Source organism: Rhea pennata, chromosome 27 (genome assembly GCF_028389875.1).
Source record: "Rhea pennata isolate bPtePen1 chromosome 27, bPtePen1.pri, whole genome shotgun sequence".
Lineage (NCBI taxonomy): Eukaryota > Metazoa > Chordata > Aves > Rheiformes > Rheidae > Rhea > Rhea pennata.
Genome location: NC_084689.1, coordinates 785,759 through 805,314, shown reverse-complemented (window position 1 = coordinate 805,314; position 19,556 = coordinate 785,759). Strand labels below are relative to the sequence as shown.

At 42.4% G+C, this 19,556-nt stretch overlaps 1 protein-coding gene across 7 annotated transcripts in view; it reads left to right on the top strand.

Moving 5' to 3' along the window:
* SBNO2 (strawberry notch homolog 2) overlaps positions 1-19,556 on the top strand; it is a 74,537-nt gene that overhangs the window by 28,590 nt on the left and 26,391 nt on the right. For 5 of the 7 annotated variants that reach the window (XR_009960847.1, XM_062595975.1, XM_062595976.1 and 2 more), the window contains one exon: positions 17,717-17,881. Coding sequence is in view for 6 of the 7 variants with exons in the window: in XM_062595975.1 (XP_062451959.1) it covers positions 17,717-17,881 (165 nt within the window). In the remaining variant the exon portion in view is untranslated. Of the gene's footprint in view, positions 1-154; positions 181-11,125; positions 11,435-17,716; positions 17,882-19,556 lie in introns of those variants that run through there. The other 2 variants (XM_062595979.1, XM_062595978.1) reach the window with 2 other exon arrangements.

The following is a 19,556-nucleotide window of genomic DNA, read 5'->3' as shown; positions in this document are numbered from 1 at the left end:
TCTGGGAATCATACAGGTGCTGAGCAGTCCCGCTTCCTCCTATGGGCAGACAGAGGTCCTCTGTGCTTCAAAATCCTGCTGGAAGGAACCAAGGTAAAGCAGTGCAGACTGAGTTAATGGAGGACCCTGTTACTTCCAAAACTTGTATTCTGAGCATGACTCCCTCATCAGAGAGGAAAGGTGAGAAGGTGCAGAATTCTGGCAGTCCTTTGGGGCAGGTGCATACTTCAAGCCACAATCAGAATAGCTTTTTCACAGAATCAGCAAGGTTGGAAGGGACCTCTGGAGATCATCTAGTGCAACCTCCCAAAGATTTCCTGATACTGGTTCCACTGGGGCTTGAACCTAGGACCTTCAGCATGTAAAGCAGATGTAATAACCACTACACTATCCCTCTACCCCAAAATAGAAATTTAATCTAATTTTAAATTAGACAGTCCTTCAAAGAGCTTATTTTAGAAATTGTGGAGTGATTTTTTTTGTATGTTTATGGTCTTCTAGTGAGGCCTGATTTACAGGTGGGCTGGAGGGGCTCAGCAGTTGCTGGCAAGTTGGACTTTTAAGGTCTCATCTGAACTGCCCAGGATCATGGGCTCTTTTGAAAATGTTTGTTTACATTATCTAAAAGTCAAACTTGTTTCATTAAAAGCTTGTTTTGTTTTGTTTTGTTTTCCTGGTCACAAAGAAGCCAGTTTACTGGGAGAGCCAAGCTTCCTCTGAGTGTGGGAACTAGCTAAGATGAATGTCACATCTATCTACTCCAGGTTTATGATTTAGTTTGATAGATAAGCATGGGGACTTTATGTAAGTTTGTGTGAAATGGACCTAAGTTTTTTTTCCTCTCTTCTATGTTCCGGTAAAGATTGACATTTCTAGATGTTTCACTGTGAATTATAAGTAGGTCCTCCAATATAATCCCAGTTTTCTGAAAACAGTGCAAGGGGGACACGAGGATACACTGGGACAGTATGTGTGTATTTTGTGCCAGCATGATACTTTGACACACTGAAAAATACTTCAGTGCAGGCCTCATGAAGCTACTGTGTACTTTTGAATGTTTCTTTTCATTTTCAGTAACTGCTGAATGTCAAGACATGTATAAACAGAAGCTTATTCCTTCATAATGTGTTTCTTCTTCCTGCATGATTCATTTGGAGAGGCCTCAGCTTCTTGCTTTGTAGTGGATGCGATGTCACGAACATTGGATCAACTTGCTGATTACAAGCATGATTACAAAGCAGAGAACATCCATTTAGAAACACTGTGTGAAATGCATTTATAGCAGCAGAGCAAATTAATGTATTTTTCCTCTTCTTGGTTAGTTATAGAGAGAGGTGTGTTAATTTTCTTTAGTCGTGCTTTTATTTTCTCAGCAAGCTTGAAAAGAGGTTTTCAACCACCTTGGGGCTCTGATTTCTGCAGGTTTGGATTTGCATACTTGAGGAATTTGAGCCATATGAGGTGAGCCACTGGTGTGATAGCCCAAGTTCAACTCCTTTGGCAAAGCTACTGAAATTACTTCACTGGTCTAGTGTGCTTCACCCCCATGGCAGATCTGACTGCTCTGGGGAGGCTGTTGCAAGGTGGCTTTGCTTGTGTGCTTGCTAACAGAGAGGCTTTGGTGGTTGGTCACCAGGAGCTATTGCTGGGACAGAATCCTGTTGTTGACCAGACTCTGACAACTGGATAAAACCAGATAAGTAAATGAATTATAATAACATTGATCCTTGCCTCCTGCAGAATTAATTGCAGGAGGAATGAGACAGAAATGTGATCTCATCAACCTGTGGAAGCCATTTAAGAGGCTGCAATGGGGAGAGGGAGAAGGGTCCTCTCCATAAGTCTCAGCTTGCAGGGCTGGTGTAGCTTGGTTGATGGGTTTAACGGGAAAGGGGCTTAATTATTTCTTCAACTTACGTATTTTCTAGTATCTAAGTGGTCGATCAGCTTCCTTTCCCTGCTGCATCACGGAAATTGATCTTAGCCAGCTTGGCAAGAGCAGATTTTGGAGACTCTTTATGAGAAGGTGATGCATCTCTAAGTGTTGGCTCTATAATGTAAGAGCAAGAGAGCTCTGAGACAAACTATGTATAAATGACCTTAAATAACATCTAGAACAAGAAATGATTTTTGTGCCACATTCACGCTTTGACCCAAGAGAGCAGGGCGATCATAGGCAGTTATACTTTTGCTTTGTCCCATTCCAAGGCAACTATTGCAAGACTTTTGCTATTACACCACATATATAAGAGCTCTTCTAGTTCAGGAAAAAGGAAAACAGTAAAGTGCCATCTCTGAATCTAACATTTACAGCCAGCCAGTTCTTTTGCTCAGATATTAACAGCCATGTAATAGCAGATAGTGCCAGATACGTTCCCACAATGAATAAAGCTTTGTATAGGTGCTTTTCTCTGTTTCTCTGTAAGCCTGTGCACTCAGCATTACTGCTTGGGACTTTCTGGAGATTCCCACAGATAACCCAAGACAGCAGTGTCACCCTTTGTGCTCTGAAACTGAGAAGCGGTGAATAAGACTTTTATTAGAGTTTTTTTTTTTTCCAGTATGAAACTAATCTGATGAAGTTAGTACCTCAGAAGGGTGGTGTCTGTCTAGAGCTGTCACAGTGCAGTCTGACATGAGTGCTCCCTAGGTGTCTAGTATGACAGTGTCCATTAATGGGGAATAACACTAGTTTTATCCTCCTCCCTTGTGTCTCAAAGAAGTGTTTTGATCTTTAGTCACCCTGCAACTCAAACTGCTGGCTTTGCCTGCTGAAATCCCAAGCCAGTGATGTCTTGCTCTACAGATCAGCCTCTCTGAGCACTCTACATGGTTTGCTGCTAGCTGCTGATATATTAGAATATGATGAATTGTTAATGGTGATTGGAGACTGTCACAAACAGTTGTGAACAGACCTCATCTGTTCCCAGGGAGCCAGTGGGTTTAACTCAGACCCTGTGTCAGGCTTTTTAAGATTATGTCTGGAAGTACTTTGTAGATAGCTTTCCTTGTAAAAGTGTTTAAAAGAGAGTTGGATATCTAATGCTGTTTTAATTTGTGTTTTTCCCTTCTTTCCTGGACAACTGTCAATAGAGCCAGTCTTTCTGGTCCTGTGACCATTCCACATAAGCACTAACGTGGAAATCGGTTGATAAAACTTAGGACTTTCCTAAACTAGTAGTCACTGCTCATCCAAAGGAAAGCTGGTTTTTTTTTTCATAGGAGCCAGAATTAGAGCCTGGATCTGTTAAGAGCAGCAGGCAATTAACTGGAGGCAATGGCATCAGTCTGGAGTCATCTGGGAGTGTCCTGGAGCTCTTCCATGCCTTGCTTCAACAGTATTTTCCACTTTACTGATTTCTTGCTGTCCCAGATGCCAAACTGTTAAATATTAACACTCTGGCTAGAAACCTGAAACACACTATTCAGAACATGTGGGAACCAGCTTTAGTAGTTGCATCTTTCCAGGTGACTGTATAGGAAAGTACCTGTCTTTATCGCACTCCCCTTGTGTGGCAGCAGGAGTGGCAAATCTTGTTAGACTTTGTGCTGTCGCGACCATGCCAGACAGAAGTGAAACGGAAGGGAGAACATGAGAAGTTCACTGCATGCTCTGGTAAGAGATTCTTGATTAAATCTGTGGTCACTGGGCAGACAGGGTAGATTGGGTGCTTATGAGAGAACTGTGCTGCCTTTATATAGGAATATAGCCCATTCTCTCCTCTTTGTCCAGATAGCAAAATCTCGTTTATGCTAGCTGAGCAGCATGGGAGCACTTACTATCCCTCTGAGTTCCAGAGCTTGACATATCTCAACACACTGCCAGTGCATGACTTTCTGCAAACTGTCCTGGGGAGGCAGAGGAAGGAGATGAAAGCATCATCTCCGATTTGGAGTGAAGCTTTGCAGGTCTGCATGGGATCCCTGTGTGTGCTTTGACAGTGAGGTGGTGAGCACTCCCTCCCCGTAATGTACCTTCTGGGCTGCAGTGGGATTCCAGCCTGGCCTTGGACTGCATTAAACATGTAGGCAGTTTGTCTCTGTAAAGGGTTTTCCAGGAATGTGCATGACATTGAAAATGGATTTAGAACGTCTAAAGAGCAAGTGACTAATGATTTTGTTGGGGTATTTGTGCAGTAAACAATTTTTGCTGGCAGTGATGAGCTGGACTGGTCATGCCTTAGATTTAGGGGCAAAACAAGGACATTCAGAGGGCAGACATCTTTTCCTTCAATGCTAGCATTTGATTCCCCCCATCTTCTCTCCATATTTTGTTTGGGAGGTCCTCAGTTGGACCTTTAGTGTAACACAAAATCTTTGCTGGCCAGAGGGTACCATGAGTGGGACCTGCCGCAATTTTTAATTATCTTGGGAATTTCTTTTTAATTGAATCATTAACTACTGCCACTTCAGTGTGGTGAAAAGTGATTTCTGTGCATATCACAGCAGTCTTGTTGAATGCCATCTGCATATTGGAAAAGCATGCTTCATTTGCATGCTCAGAACAGCCTAATGAGAAATTGAAATCTGTTTCCTCAACAACATTTTTGTTTTTTGGCTTGCTGCAGGGTGATTCATCCATGCTAGTCTGTTGGCATTCTTAATATAAACAAATGGCTTAAATTAAGCTTTAGAAAATAGTTATATGAGGCCATATTGGGGTCTGATAGAATTTTTGGATCTTGGGAACTGTTGCAAATAGTCAAAGTCTAGCCCAGATTATGTAGTGTGATCTCCTAATGGAAAGAGCCTACTGACTGATCTCCTAATGGAAAGAGACTACTGACTAAAAATCAAAATCCTGAAGAAGAGCAGGATTTCAGTTTCTCTAGCTTTCCTCACTTTCTGTTGTTTTTTCTTCTGGCCTCAAAACCTGAAGTCTTGAGATGCTGGTAAGCCTACCTGATCCACCATGTGCTGGAATTCAGTGTTAGCTTGTAGTAGTTCTACTGCACAGCCTTGTTACGATAAAAATGTCTGCCTTGTGTTGCTGCTCATAAGAGCTGTTAATTACCACAACAAAACACCAAATTTGGGAGGTTTCATCTTGCACATTGGGATCTAATGTTCCCCTGGCAAGTGCATGTTTTGCTCTGTAGTCTGTCCCATGAGCCTTATTCATAAAAGCAGACCAATCTGTTCTAGAAAAATGTCACTTGAATATTTCCTGCTCTTGGCCACCACAGGTTTTTCTTCAGACTTCATTGTTCTATCCTGTTTAGAATTATTTAAAACACATGACTCTGCCCATTTCCTCTGAGCCTTTTGTTATCTAAAATGATCTCGCCCTTAGATTGTTTCTGATAGTCAAGCCCTTTGCTCAGGTTCATTTGCCTTATTCCTTGTATCTGACTAAACCAGGACCTTTCTCTGAGCATACAGAGCCCTCCTCTTACTGTTTCATTTGTCATAAATTATACTGAAAAATAAAGCTCCTGATTTTCTCTTTTTTGCAACAGGACTGAGCAGCTGCTGTTGGCTTGCGTGGAAAGTACGGACATTCAGCTGCAAGTGAGCTCTATAGAAACTTGTTCCTTTTCTCCCTCAGAGAAGCACCCCTACTTATAACTGTTTTGGCAGGAAACTTAGTACCCTTTCTAAAATCTAAGTTGTGCTTGGAATAGAGGAAGGAGGTCAGTCAAGGTTGGTGGAGGTAGGGAGGCGTTGGCTACTGTTGGGTAGAGTCATTGCAATGATGCTGTAAAGATGTAGTTACAACCTTGTTTGATCTACTGTTCATAGTGTTTGTGGTGTGTGAGGGACATGTTAATCATACACAGGCCTTGTTGTGTGTGCGTTTTTTTTGTTGTTGTTTTTTTTTAATTATCACCCTCTTGGAATGTCTTATTAGTCTTTCTTGGTAAAAAGGGGGAAAAAAATCTCAACCTATTCTTAAAAAGATAATTTTTAAAAGTGCTTCAGTACACACAGCTGTGGTGATTTAAGAGAAATCAATTAAACAGATATTAAATTATATGAAAGACTTGGTTCTGAGTAAAATAAAGAGCTTCCTGGAAAAGAAACCACCTGGAATTCCTATTGCTGTCCTGCAGTTTTATGTCTAGAGGGAATACAGATATTAAAATCAATTTGAAGACAATTAACTGGCTCTGGTGCCTTTGAAACATTCTGTGAAGAAGTTGCTTTACATGCTTCTGACTCTGTTTTTGCACTTCAGGGTTGGATTTTTGGCCTGACTTAATTGCATTTTAAAAACACTTTCAGTGAGACACCTCACACTTACTTCAGGCTTTGGTTTAGTAAAATCAAGGTAGTGATTAGAACAGCTCATCTGACCTAGTTAAGTAAATTTGGTTAAATTGTGTTTGTAATTATGGTGTACATTCCCCCACAGGACAGCTGTAAGTGTGGCTTTTGTGCGCCTGCAGCTGCCCTGCTGTCCTGTGCTGGGCTCCTGCACTGTGGTAGCTCATGCTAGATAATTCACTTTGGGATGATTCACCAGATAACACTAGTTAATAAACCACATAAAGCCACGCACTGAATTTTCTGATTTCCAAACTCAGAGCCAAGTAAGTGTTGCAGTCTGTATGAAGAGCTGATTGGCATCAGGCTGGGCTGTCAGCAAGGTGAAAAGATAAGACTGCTGTGTACAGTGCAGAGATAAGCTGCTGTTTGGAGCTAGCCACTTTAGCAGCTGCTTAGTCCTTCTCAGTGCCTGAATGTTGTATTCACAACTAAGGGCCAGCCCGGGCAGGTGTACGCACAGGGACTGCAGTCCTTTTCTGAATCACAGGGCTTAGGCAACAGCGTAAAATTCATCTGACCAAGTGTTGGTTTGTTCTGACCATCCTATTTAATCATCGAGGTGGTTACTAAGACGGGAGGGGCACATCTGGCATGCAGTTGATCTTATTCTGAAGTAGCATCCTTTTGGTTGGGTGAACTGTACTTCAGGAATACAGCTTCCTCTTCCATGCATAAAAGGAGCTCTTGGGGCTAACTCAGATTGGGATATCTGTGGCTCAGTGAGATGAATTCTGCTTTCAAGGCTAAACTTATTTATGGTTACACTGGGCTACTGATTTTAGGGGAAACAGGAGCCAGGCTGGGAAAAGGCATACAAGGGCCTGGAGGAAGACCTGCCCCAGATGGCTCCTCTATTCCAGACTTGTTCATTTTCATCTATATTGTTAGCTTCAAACGTAAGTTATATCTAGCTCCTAGGCAGCAGGGAAGGCACAGAAGGCAATAGAAAACTGCCTTCTGAAATTCTTGGCAAACAGTTTTCTACCTCCTCCCATTTATAAATCTAACAAAAGCGGAAAAAGCACTAGTCTGAAACATGGAGTGCTCTTAAAAAAATGCCAGTAATATAACTTAATAGCAGACCACTAGGAAATGTTTTAAAATAGATGTTTTAATTCGAACCAGAATTGGTCTGAGTCAGTCGGATCAAGTGAGTCTTCCTGTCTCCAGTCCTGCTATTGGTGACTGTATCTCCTAACTTGTACCGTGTAAAAGTTTCTGTTCTGAGGGGTGCCTTGCAAACACTCTTCTGAGTGCCCTTCACTTCTGCAAACTGAACCCTGGTGCATGTGGTCCTACCATATAGTCACAGTTGCCTCTGGCAAGAACAATTTCTTTGGTCATTTTTCTTCTCCTGGTCACATATGTTTATTATTCCCCAAAGCAAAGCACCACACTGCCTACTGCCATGCACTGATTTCTTCTGGTGTTTACAATCACTTGCAAGAGTTTACTCCTGCCTCTCTCCCCATTCCCTAACAAGTAGCAATTACCTCCCAAATTCCCAGTCCTTAAAGGAGCTAGGTTCTAACAGGGTTTGCTGTTCCTGATCCCCCACACATTCCCATACACAGTTTTTTAACTCTGATTATAAAATACCTACCAGCTGCTTTGTTATCCTTGCTTTAGTGTCAACTTTTAAAATAAACCGTTTGTGGTCTCAACTTGTCAAAGCCTCTCTGTGCACTTACTCAGCACACACCTTGCTTCCTCTCGCTCACCTTTGAAACCAGAGCAGAGGGTGTCCTATGCATAGCAGTGGTGGCTCTTTGTTTCTCAAAACAGCCAAAATGCAAAGCAAAGCCTTGCACCCAGCTGAGTAAAGCCAGTCATGTTGTGGAAACAGCAAACACAAGACCCTGGTCTGTACAATATGTACACGCCCATCTTTTGTCCCTCTGAGAAAAAACACTGTTATTAGGACAAACTGCAGCGTTTAAATATTCAGTACTCTTCCATCCATTAGTCACTCTTACACTTATTTTTCCAAGATACTAAGGACCTGCTGTGATCAAATTAAATATCCTTTTCACTGTTCAAATGTCCATTCAGCCTGTGAAGTTGTACATTTACAGTTTGTAGAGACATTCAGGGGCCTGATTTTTTTGCACAAGTGTCTCACCAGGTCAAGGAGCTGAGCGTGAAGTGTGCTTGGACACTTCTGAAAGTCTCATCTTCAGGAAACTAAGTATTTCAGGAAATTTAGTTCCAGGCTCTTTGCTTGAGGGTGACAAGCTACTAGGTCTGCTCTACAGGTGTTATTCTGTATTGATTTGTATGTATACTTTCCTAAAATGTCAGCACATGCTTTCAAGAAACCACAAGCAAGTTCAACTGCCTGTCCTGTAGGTCAGTCGTTAAAAGGTTGCAGCTGGGGTTGGCAGGGACCTCAGGAGATCATCCGGTCCAACTCCCTGCTCAAGCAGGGTCACCTAGAGCATGTTGCCCAGACCATGGTAATGCCACTAAGATTACCTAACAAAAGTAGTGCTGTTCATTGGATTTTACATTTCATTTTTTTTTCTGGAAAATGGTAAGTCAAATTTGTACTGTGAACCGTAGAATAATTCTGCTTTCCTTCCCCTGTTTGTCAGTATGCACCTTTCTGGATTAACTGTGGAGAGTGGGAGTGCTGTGACATACTTTGTCCCTGAGGACAGGTTCTTAAAATACAAGGTGGTAATTTTTCACTTGGTTATCTTACCTTATGTGATTATATTACTGTGGTGTTATGAAATCAATTTAGCAGTCCTAGTATCTGTAGAAGTGTGATATGTCTTGCTTCCTCTTGGTGCTCCAGTTTTGTTGCCTATATTTTGCTGTGGTTGTCCACTGAGAGAAAGGGAAGAGGAAATAAGCCACCTGCTTTTTTAAAGGCTGTATAAATAGCAAGACCTTGGTAGTCTTAGGCAAGAGTTGGTGGTTTGATCAAGCTTGGTCAGACAGCAAGTCAATAATTAAGATGTTTAAAGAGGCCAGATATGATTTTTCTTTTTTTCTTTTTCTTTTTAACTTTGAACATATTTATGCACCTATCCCAAGTTCCAGGGCAGTATCAGATAATTAAATACAATCAAATTCAGATAAAAGCAGCACTGAAAACCCACTGCTTTTCTCCACCCCAAACCAGCTGCCCGCAGAAACCAAACTCTTTATTTTCACCACAGTTCCTGCAGAATGCATCTCCTTTAGCAGCACTCATGAAACACCTGTATCCACTGCTTTTATTCTTTAGTTAAAAAAGTGAGATATGCTGTAGTAACAGGAATAACCACAGAGCCTTACAAAAGCATTGCCCCAATTTGTTGCAGGGGTGAGGGTGGCTCAAGCTGCTGTTTCCCAGCCTTCTATACTGCTGCTGCTTCTCGGACTGTGGCATAAGGATCTCTGGCTGTAGTCTCAAAGTGCCTGGGGAAAAGCATTTTTCTTTCCCATTTATTTATTGAATAAAAGTCCTCTAGACTTGGTGTTCTGCATGGTGGATCTTGGATCCTCGATACTATGAGCTATCAGTATATCCATCCCCATGGAAGCCCTGTGCTGCAGATGCCATATGCCCAGGCATGAGACACAGCTTTCCTTAGGTACAGTGAACTCTTCGTCTCAGATTTGCATCCTGCGTGTGCATGTTTCCAGGCCTGGCAACAAGCATGTTTTTCTTGCGGGGGACGATCCTCTAAGGGCAGTGCATTGCAACTTTAAATACTGGCTCATCATCCAAAGGCAGAATGTTGTAAAGCAAACAAAGCAAAGCAAAACACCTTTGGTTGGTTTCCCGTAATTCTCGGTGTCATTAGAAAGCTCCTTGCTTTCTACTCAGAAGCTTTTCTCATCTCCTTTAGGCCTTCTGTAGACTTTGCTGTCTTCTGTAGTACTTTGCTCCTAGATTTGTTTTTCAAGAAGTCCTTGCTTCTTGGGTTTCCCAGCAGTTCTGGGCATACGGTTCCCAAGAGCGCTTGCAACAGCCGTGAGGGCAGACGCGAAGCTCTGGCCCCAATGCAGAGCTCCGTTGCAGTTTGGAGAAGCGTCTTGTCCGTGTAGAAGGATGCAGAGCAGGAGATGAGGGGCGATGCACAGCTGGAACACCGGCTCGTGGCTCCAGGGCAGGTGCTGCTGGGTGCGCGTGGTCGTGAGCAAGCACCCCTCTCAGTCTTCCTCTGCTGTCATCACTGCCCCAGGGGGTTAATGGAGGCCTAATGAGTCCCTTTCAGGTGTCCCCTCTTAGTGCCTTTTTTTCCTTCCCCCCCCATCAGAAATGTTGCCTATTTCTGTTACCAAGACTGTTAAATAAAGTTAAAAATAAAGCCTTTGGGAAAAGAAAGAAATGCTAGTGGACACAGAAAAGTAGGAATCATCTAGAGTACAAAAATTAAGAAATTGGCTACTCCTTTTTATTTTCTAATTACAATATTTGGGGTAGGGCGGATACTGAAGATGAAAGCATGTGGCTCTTAAAAAAAAAGAGGGAGAAAAGTTTTAAATACTTTTCATAATCTCTTTCAGTTTGATTAGTTCATCTGAGCCCCATAATCACTAATATAGAAGAGGATAAATAAAAGCCCACCCCAGGCTCCAGAGGAGAAGTTGCTGCAGAGAAAATGCTGGCGTTTTCTCCCTTTGAAAGGGGGAAGGGGAAAGTGAGCGAAGTCCTGGGGCAGCGAATAGCCGGGTTTTGCAGAGGCTGCCCCTGGCCGGAGTCGGGCTGCGCTGCCGAGGAGCGCAGCTTTGTTTACAGTGTATCTGTGGCTGAATTACGCCACATACAGTAATTCTCATCGCATTGCCAGTAATTTCACTGACTTACCAAGCAGGCATCATTTCCTGAAAATCAGCCCTTGTACTTAGAGGAAGTAAGAGCACTCTCCTTCATGACTAAACAGTATATGCAAATTTCTACAGGCTAGGACGGACGCGTTGTATGGCAGTCCTTTTTTTCCTCCATTTTCACTCCTTTCTCGTGCATGTTATTTTTTAAAAGCCCTTGATGAGCACTCTTTCTGTCTGCTGCTGCTGTCGCTGTCATGAATGAAGACCTTTCTGCATTATATATTGAAAAAGCTCACTTAACTGCTTCATCCGAGTCCTGCTCTTCACACAGCAAACTGAATGCTTTTTTAAAATGTCCCAGATGCAGTTCTGGCTGAAGTTCCCATCTCTCTACAAGGTAATTTTTTTTTTTTTTTTTTTTAATTTATTTTATTTCCTAGAAATCCTAGTTTGTGTTCTTTCTGCAAGGGTAGGCAGCTTCAGCTGCTCTCGTGGGCTTGTACGTCCTTTAATTTTTGCCATGGCAGAAGACTTTTGGGGCAGCAACTCTTGATGCAAGACAGTGAGAAGAGATTTTCTGTTCTGATTTGTACTGTGCCGAAACATCTGATACTTACAGACTATTCCTGTCAGTTATAGCTTAGTGACTAACTGAGGGACGCTGAGCAAAAGGAGCTGGGTGGAGAATTGATCTATCTTTAGTTGTAAAGGCTTTCAGCAGTTTTATTTTTAAACCAGATGCATACAGAAAAGCAAAGGAAATCCTTGCCGCCATAGTACTGGCCCCTCCAAGTTTATTGTCTTCAAGTTTATTGCCCCATATATAGAAAGACTTTGATTGTGGGGGTTTGATTGCTAGAAAAATTCCTTTTAACTGACAGCATACATTGCAGTTGTTAATTTTCTCTTTCTTGATTCTATCTTATCTGAAGCGTAGTTTGCTTTATCTGTGATTGCTGAGAAACAAAAGATTTCTCGTTTGTCTTCATAAATTTGTTTGCATAGGTATATTTATCTGTGTGTATCTTTGAAAGAATTATTTTTGTACGTTCTTTTTGGACCCCAGTCAAGTGTGTGCTGTGTAGTAGAGTAATAGCTGCTGTGCAGAAAGAATAGTTGTTTCCTCTGTGCCTAGGTTGTTCTGGATTTTGAGAAATAAACCATTTATATCGATGGGTTCGTGGCCAAAAATATTTTTAGGATGCATACTCCTTCTGTATTTAGGCTTCATGTGTTCTTTCGTTATTTTTAACAAATAATTTCTTTTGACTGAAGAAGCTCAGCTGTTTCTGGTGGTTGGAAGAAAGAGGTATGAGTGTTTGGGTTTTGTTGCTCTTGTTTATTTTTTCTGATCTTTTACAAGGAGTTAATTCTTGGTTTTGGTAAGTTTTCTGTTTTGGGATAGCATCGGAAACATTGTGTGCCGTAATAGCATCTATTGGTGATTATTTTGCCTTCACAGTTTAGAAGTCCAGCAAATGATTACTATCAGTGATTTATCAAGTCACGCACCAGAGCACCTTCTGATGTAAGGATCACAAAATAACTCCTGTTCTAGTAAATTCATAGTATTTGAACTTTAATGTAAAAAAAAGAACATGCTGGTGAGACCACAGCGAGCAGCTGTGTAGTCTCTGCATTAGCTGGCTGTTGACCCCTTGTAAAATTCTCAATTATGTGGTCAGTCTGCTATGAAAGAATTGCCCTTTAGCCATTTTCTAATGTGCATCTATAAACTTCCATCTCTCACTCGAACACGAGCAGTTACTTCTGAACAGTCTTTTCACAAGTGCAGACTTAGAAGTCTCTGTTTGTGTCCTCCTTCCTGCAAGTGTAACAAGAGAAACTGGGGAAAAAATGTGCCATGAAACCAGTGCTCAGGACTGAGAACTTCAGTGTGGCACCTCAGCCAGATTTTCTCTGCTCTAGGACTGATGAGTGTTTAACAACGTAGGCTGAAGGGACGGGGGCGAAGCAGGCCCCTGGCCTCCTGCCCGTAAGTGCTTGTACCAGGAGTGAGCTAGAATTTGCAGCCTAGATTTTGGTTGGAGGCTATGCTAAATTGGGGGGGGGGGGGACGGGAAGGGAGTGTAGTTTAAGAACTAATTTGTACATATCCAGATTAGCATTTGAAATAGAGGACCTGCCTTATGGGTAACTTTCTTCTGTTGAAGAAAAGAAATTCTTTCAACTTCAGTTTCTCCACTAAAACATAAAATAAGTGCCATTACTGTAAAATTCTCTTACTTCCAATGAGGATTTTTTTATTGTTATTTTTTTATTCATCAGTCTTAAACAGGGACAAAATAACTTAGTTCAAATCCTAAAGAATGGAATGGATACTCTCTTTGGAGTTGCTTCGCCGTGCAGCTGCCCAAGCATGTCCAATCATTTCAAAAGCAGAAGCAGCCCTTTCCAAATTGGGGAACTTGCTTTGTAGATACCTCCAGGCAGGTCCTCTTTCCAGTGTTTGCTGCACGTATAATCTCCTCACGCTTCATTGTTCCCATCTGTTCTTTCCTTGATGTCATCATTTAGTTTTCAGCTTCTCCCATGGGGCATTGAGGGACTGACACCTTTTGACTAGTTTCTAGTTAGCATCTGTAAAACACAGTGTTATCATCAGATGAAACAGCCCTTTTGTAGGGGAATATGTGCTGGGTGTGACAGCTGGCATTGGCCCACTGAGAAAGGGAGTCGTGCTCCTGTTCGCTCCTTGCTTCATGAGCTGCTAGTTTAGGTGATGAGCCTTCCTTTCCCTTGAGGTCCAGAGACTAACATAGCTGCTCCCATTTCTACCATATAAAACAAATTAATCAAAGCATGGTTTATATTGACACAGGTTATAGTTATCAGTATGGCCTTGTATTAAGCAATTATACTGCATTTTGTATATAAAGAAGTCTAAAGAAGCAGGAAAGAAGTTGCATTGTAAGCTCTTCAGGGCAGGGATCTAGTATATTACTACTTTCAGTGCTCTTTAAATAATGTAATTAAGAAAGACAGATAGGATGCTTTGAAAGTCTATGACTAATGTCTTGTAATACTGCAAGAGGATGAACTAGTTGAAGTCATTTCCAGGACTAATATTTATCCTTCCTCTTGACTTTGAGGCTGATTTCCTTGTCCTATTTTGGTCCAGTGCATCAAGCAGAGGGAGCGACGTTAGAGGCAGCAGAGCTGGAGTTTTCGTTAGTGGAGTGAAGGGGCTCACGTCAAGAAGGCAGAGGGAGCTTGCTGGGTAGCTATTAGGCTATAGCACGGCGCTTTCAGCACATCCCACTGCTATTGCGACCTGGCTCTTTGCTCTTTTTATAACGCTAATGGACAATGGCTGCTCCAGTCTCCTCTCTAGTCTGTGCCTGTGTGTTTGCAGATATTTGCTCCTGAACTGGCTTCTTTCAATGGTAATTACAAATAAATAAAGCTCAGAATGGTTTGCAGAAATGGTTTGCCACACCTAAACAATCAGACAGAATTAGAACCTGAGACTTTCTGGCTCCGTGAGAGGCTACTGTAGTCATTCCTGGGCTGTGAAGTCCTCAAATGAAGTAGTCAAATGCTGGGTGGACCCATTTGACAAAGTGTTTCAGAAAGAAAAGAAAGAACAAAATCCTCTGGCTAAACAAAGCTGGATTTGCTTTGCTTTTCCAGCCTTTTCATTTGTTTAGCTCTTCCTTGCCTGTGGCCTTTCCTTAAAAGAGAGAAAACATGCTTCTCGTCTCAGTGTCTTTGGTTAACCTCAGCATGCAGATTTTAATAAATACTTTTCATGTCTTAAATTTACAATCGAGGATTGTAATGTTATTTTGTCTTCTGTTACCTATTGTGAATAAGAACTCATTTTTACACTTACATATGTGAGCTGAATTCCGAAGGCTTACCGGGAGCTGATGTCTGCTTTTCTTCCTGCCACCTGGCCATCTCGTGATTTATGTGAAATGACCAAGCCTGAGGTGTGCCCAAGCTTTGAGCCCAACAGTGATGAGAAAAGTTGCTACAAAACTGATTTGAGACTATTACATACTAGCATAACAGGAAAGAGTAGTAGTAAGAGAATTGGTAAATTGCTTTCCTAAGGCTCAGCAAGCCCAGATGCCAGTGCTCCCCACTTCACTGGTATCCTGGCTGGGTCTGAAGAGGGTGTGGCTGGCACAGGCGAATAGATTCTGGTGACAGTCCAGAGGCCATTGGATTCCTGCTGCTTGTTCTTGGGAACATGAGTCAAGAGGAGAAAGCAAAAGAATAGTGAGAGAGGAGATGATGGCTTGGTTCTGCAGCACAGTGAGTTGAGGTATCCAGCAAACGTCACTGTAGAGGACTGGAAGGTTCAGAGCGGCCACAGACCTTGGGAGATGGGAATTAATGGAAAAAAATCTCAGTAGCATGAACAATTTTAGTTTGAACCCACCCTGTGTACAGTACTCAAGATCAGCAGCTGGGGAGATGCAGCTGAGGTTCATGAGTCTGGCCTCTTGCTTTTGAGGGGAAGATGGTATAGTGAGGTCTGTAGGCTTGCAGCCGTATTTGGCCTGGCTCAACTGATTCCTCTTCTCATCTGAGCAGAGCTGACTGCCTCGAAAGTCCTGTGTGAGCCCTTTCAGACATGCAGATTCTTGCAGGATGTACAAGGCAGTTATTTGGCCAAGAATTGCAATATTTACCCAAATGCTTTCTCCCTAGCTTCTACAGAGCCCCATTTCCGTAGACCACATATTTCTAAGGCGATAAATCTAGGGGCTTTCTTCAGTCTCTGGAAAGCCCTGATTTCTGAGTAACTCTAAAATAGCCACAGAAATATCAAGAATGAGAGCTGTACAGGAACCTCCACACTTCTGTTCTTGGGCTGAAGGCTGGCAGCAGAATCGCACATTAACACAAGGACTCAGTGCAAGCAGGAGGGTGCCTCCTGTAGCAGTACCCCTCTGGTAGCACAGTATAACAAACAGCCCCTTCTTCTGGAGTCTTTGGGTTTCCCCGGTTAATACTGCAAGAATATGAAGTTTACATGTCATTCCTGCCGTCTCCTTTACTGCTTGCCTTGAGCTGAGGGTGTCAGGGCTCTTGCACAGCTGCCAGTCTCTACACCTATGACTTTAGAGTAGCTACCGTCTTCTCAGGCGCCAAAGACGACATCATCTGGGAAGAGGGTGAAAGGAACATGTCCTGATGGTTTTAAACACTGCAAGAATCTAACTTTTAATAGCAGTCAGGAGAGGGTCTGACCCAACTCTTGGCCAGAAGCCCTCAGGAATAATGCAAGCAGGCTCAGCTGTTCATGATTTTATGTCAGGCAGGGCTAAATGACTTTTAAAATCTTTGGCTGCCTTCCTGTTCTGTAGTAGAAAATTGGCCTTTAACTGGAAATGAGCAGTGATTTCTCCTTGTATCAGACACTGCGGCTCTGCTGGCAGCCATGTTGCGGTATTGTCACACTTCAGTTATCTGTCCTAACAGAGAGCTTGAGTTGGCCGTGTGTTGACAAACTTAACTCTTATGGAAAAAGCACAAAACTGGTTTGTGTTGGCAGAATTCTGTGTGGCGGGATGAAAGACCTGCTGGTCTGTCTGCATGTGTCGTGGGGACAGAGGCAGGTCTCCATCAAAGGGCTGTGTGTTGCAGCTCAGCATTATGAAGTACATTGCTCTTCAATAAGCAGAACACAAACTGCTTTTTTTCTGCCTGTTTGAAAGTGAAATTTCATGTAGAAAGAGAATAACTGAGATGATGTATGGAGTCAGGAATGGTGCAGTGATTGTTCTGTGCCCAGGTGTCAAGAGGTGGCTTAAGAAGTGCCTTTTGCTATCAGTTCTTGCTACCTGAAATCTGAAAAATCAAACAAGGAATTGATGGTAAGGAGGGAATTGAAGGCTTTTTGTGAGCAAAAATCTGTATGACTCAAGCCAATGCCATCATTGGATTGGCACAAAATAGAACAATTGTAAGTGCTGCACAGGCACCAGAAAATGAGTGAGGGCAGAGAAACTGATCCTTGTCACTGAGACACATTCCCTTCCTGTCCAGCTTGAGGCATCTGCCACTGGAAAAAGGATGGATAGATTTGTCAAGATTTATCTAGACCTAAGCACAGATGATACCAGCACTCCTCCTCCCCCCCCCCCCCCCCCCCCGCACTGTGTTCGTGCAGCACTTTGGCATGAGGAGACTTAATTTTTTTCTGAAACCTCTAGGAATTGCTGTGGTATAAATTGCAATTAAACAGCTGTTTTAGTAATCAGATATAGCCAGTACTCTGTAGGCTTTTGTAGATGAATAGAGAACCTGAGTCTCTGGAATGATAGACTGAAGACTGCTCACCACTCAGCAGTCGTCTTAATCATATGCAAAGTTGAAATGACTGATATTTTGTTGAATGTTCCTCTCTCTTCCACTCTCCTATACATTGAAATACATACTGAGTTAGTCTTGAACATGCGCTAGCACTTCTGTCCGCTCAGTGTTTCCTGCTAAGTCAAGAAACTGAGACTTCAAAACAACTGCTGCTTAGGGCAAGTCTTCATTTAAGAGTGAATTTCTAAGTGTTGTGGAGCACAAAGTAACAAAAGTGTACAGTTAACAACCAGAAATTAAAGCTTCCTGGATGAGTATGTGTGAGAAAGGAGCTTTCTGGCCTTCTTTTTTATTGTCTCTCTTAACTGTGGCATTTCTTCCATTTCAGGATTCTTCGTACCTCGATGAGCTCTCCAACAACAACTCCCTCTTCTCATCCCCAGCGGATTCCCTCTCTGACATCGCAGATCCTAAGGACTTCTTGCCTGCTGATAGTCTCAACCATGTGCCAACACTGTGGGATGTAAACACGCCGCAGCAGAACCAAATAGAGGTAGAGGCTGCTTCCTCTTCCATCCTCCCCATCAGACATGAAATACTGCAGGCTTCATTCCATGGTATTTGCATCAAGAAATTAAGAAAACAACCCAACTCCTCACAGGGGTGAGGGTTGCAGTATAGTGATGTTATTTCCTATTATCAAGTTTGCTTGAGGAGGGAAAGGGTGAAGAGTTTACACATATTTTAGTCTCCAGGAATCAGGAGAGTAACAGGACATCCTTTAAGGGATATTTGCACTCTTTGAGTGTTACGCAAACAGTAGTTCATTCTCTTGACAATTAGTTCATTCTCCTGACTGCAGTAGCAGGTAGATGCATGCATCACAAGCAAGATGTAACCCTAGAACATGCAGCAGGTCCAGAGTGGGCCACTGCAGGGAATTCAGTTGTCTTACAGAAATGGACTCCAGGAAAAACACAGTGACTTAGATCATTAATTATCCCTAGTGGCAGCTGCTGCATGTTTATTCTTCATGGCAAGTATTTGAGTAACAATGACTAAAAACCAAACTCTGTCTCAATTTAAGACTGACCATGTATGTTTACTTTGCAAGTCCAAGTCCCTACAGGCTTTTACATATCTGAGTTCTCCTGAGCATGCTGTCTTCTGGAAGTCCCAGAGCAGAATGTAATTCTGAGCAGTTTTACCAACCTTCTGCTGTCTGCTTTCCCTCATGTGTTGGGCTGCTCACTTACTATTGCACAACCTGTTATCAGTCTCTACTAGCAGTTGCCAACTGTGGTCCTGATGGAATCGATATTGTACACATCTGCTGAACCTTTAGTTCTCTGCTGTCACAGTAAATGCCCAACCATGCAGGAGGCTTTATTTTGTTGTAGCTTTTGTTCCATATGAGTGCTCCAGAAGGCAACCTAGCATGCTTACATTTGAGACAGTGTTATATTATTAGGTTCTGTCATGTTTTTAGAGACTGCATTTTCCTGTTAGTAATGTGCCAGACTCTGAATTTCCATGATGAAAGCTGGCTGTTTGTCACAGTTTGGAAATCAAGAGACTTGGCAGCAATTCTGCTTTGTAAGGATACTGCTCTGTGGCTTAGTGACAGCTTGAGTATTGAAAGAGTATGGTTTGGTGACTAGTGTCCTGGCCTGGGACTTGGGAAGTCAAAGTTTCTATCTGTCTTAAACTTTTTATGAGATTTTAGACCAGTCGTGACAATGCAGAACCTCAAATCAGATACCTGAGCTCTTGTTGAAATCAGTGAGACTTGATCATCTTTATAGACCTTCACAGAGTCTGTCTGGCCTTCAACATGTCTGTAAATGGAGACAGAGAATACCACTGCCCTCCTTCCTGTGGATAAATGTGTTAGAGATCAAGGGCCACACCGTTATGCTGGTGGTGAGGGCTGCATAAGCAATCCATACATAGTCTGGTAACTTTGGACCAGTTTGACCATGAAGTTTGAGATGATTATGGGGAAGAGACAACTGAGCTATTTGAACCCAAGAAATGGCTGAAGAGATCACAGGCTTGTAAACTGGATAATTTAAAAAGCTGGAAAAACAGTTATATTTGCCATGACATAGAAGGCATGTGCCTTGTTTCTCCTAGTCTCCTATTACTTTTTTTTTTAATGTAATAGCCTAAATCAGTACAAAAATAAAGTTACTTAGTGTACTGTTTCTAAACATGTGAACTCTGCT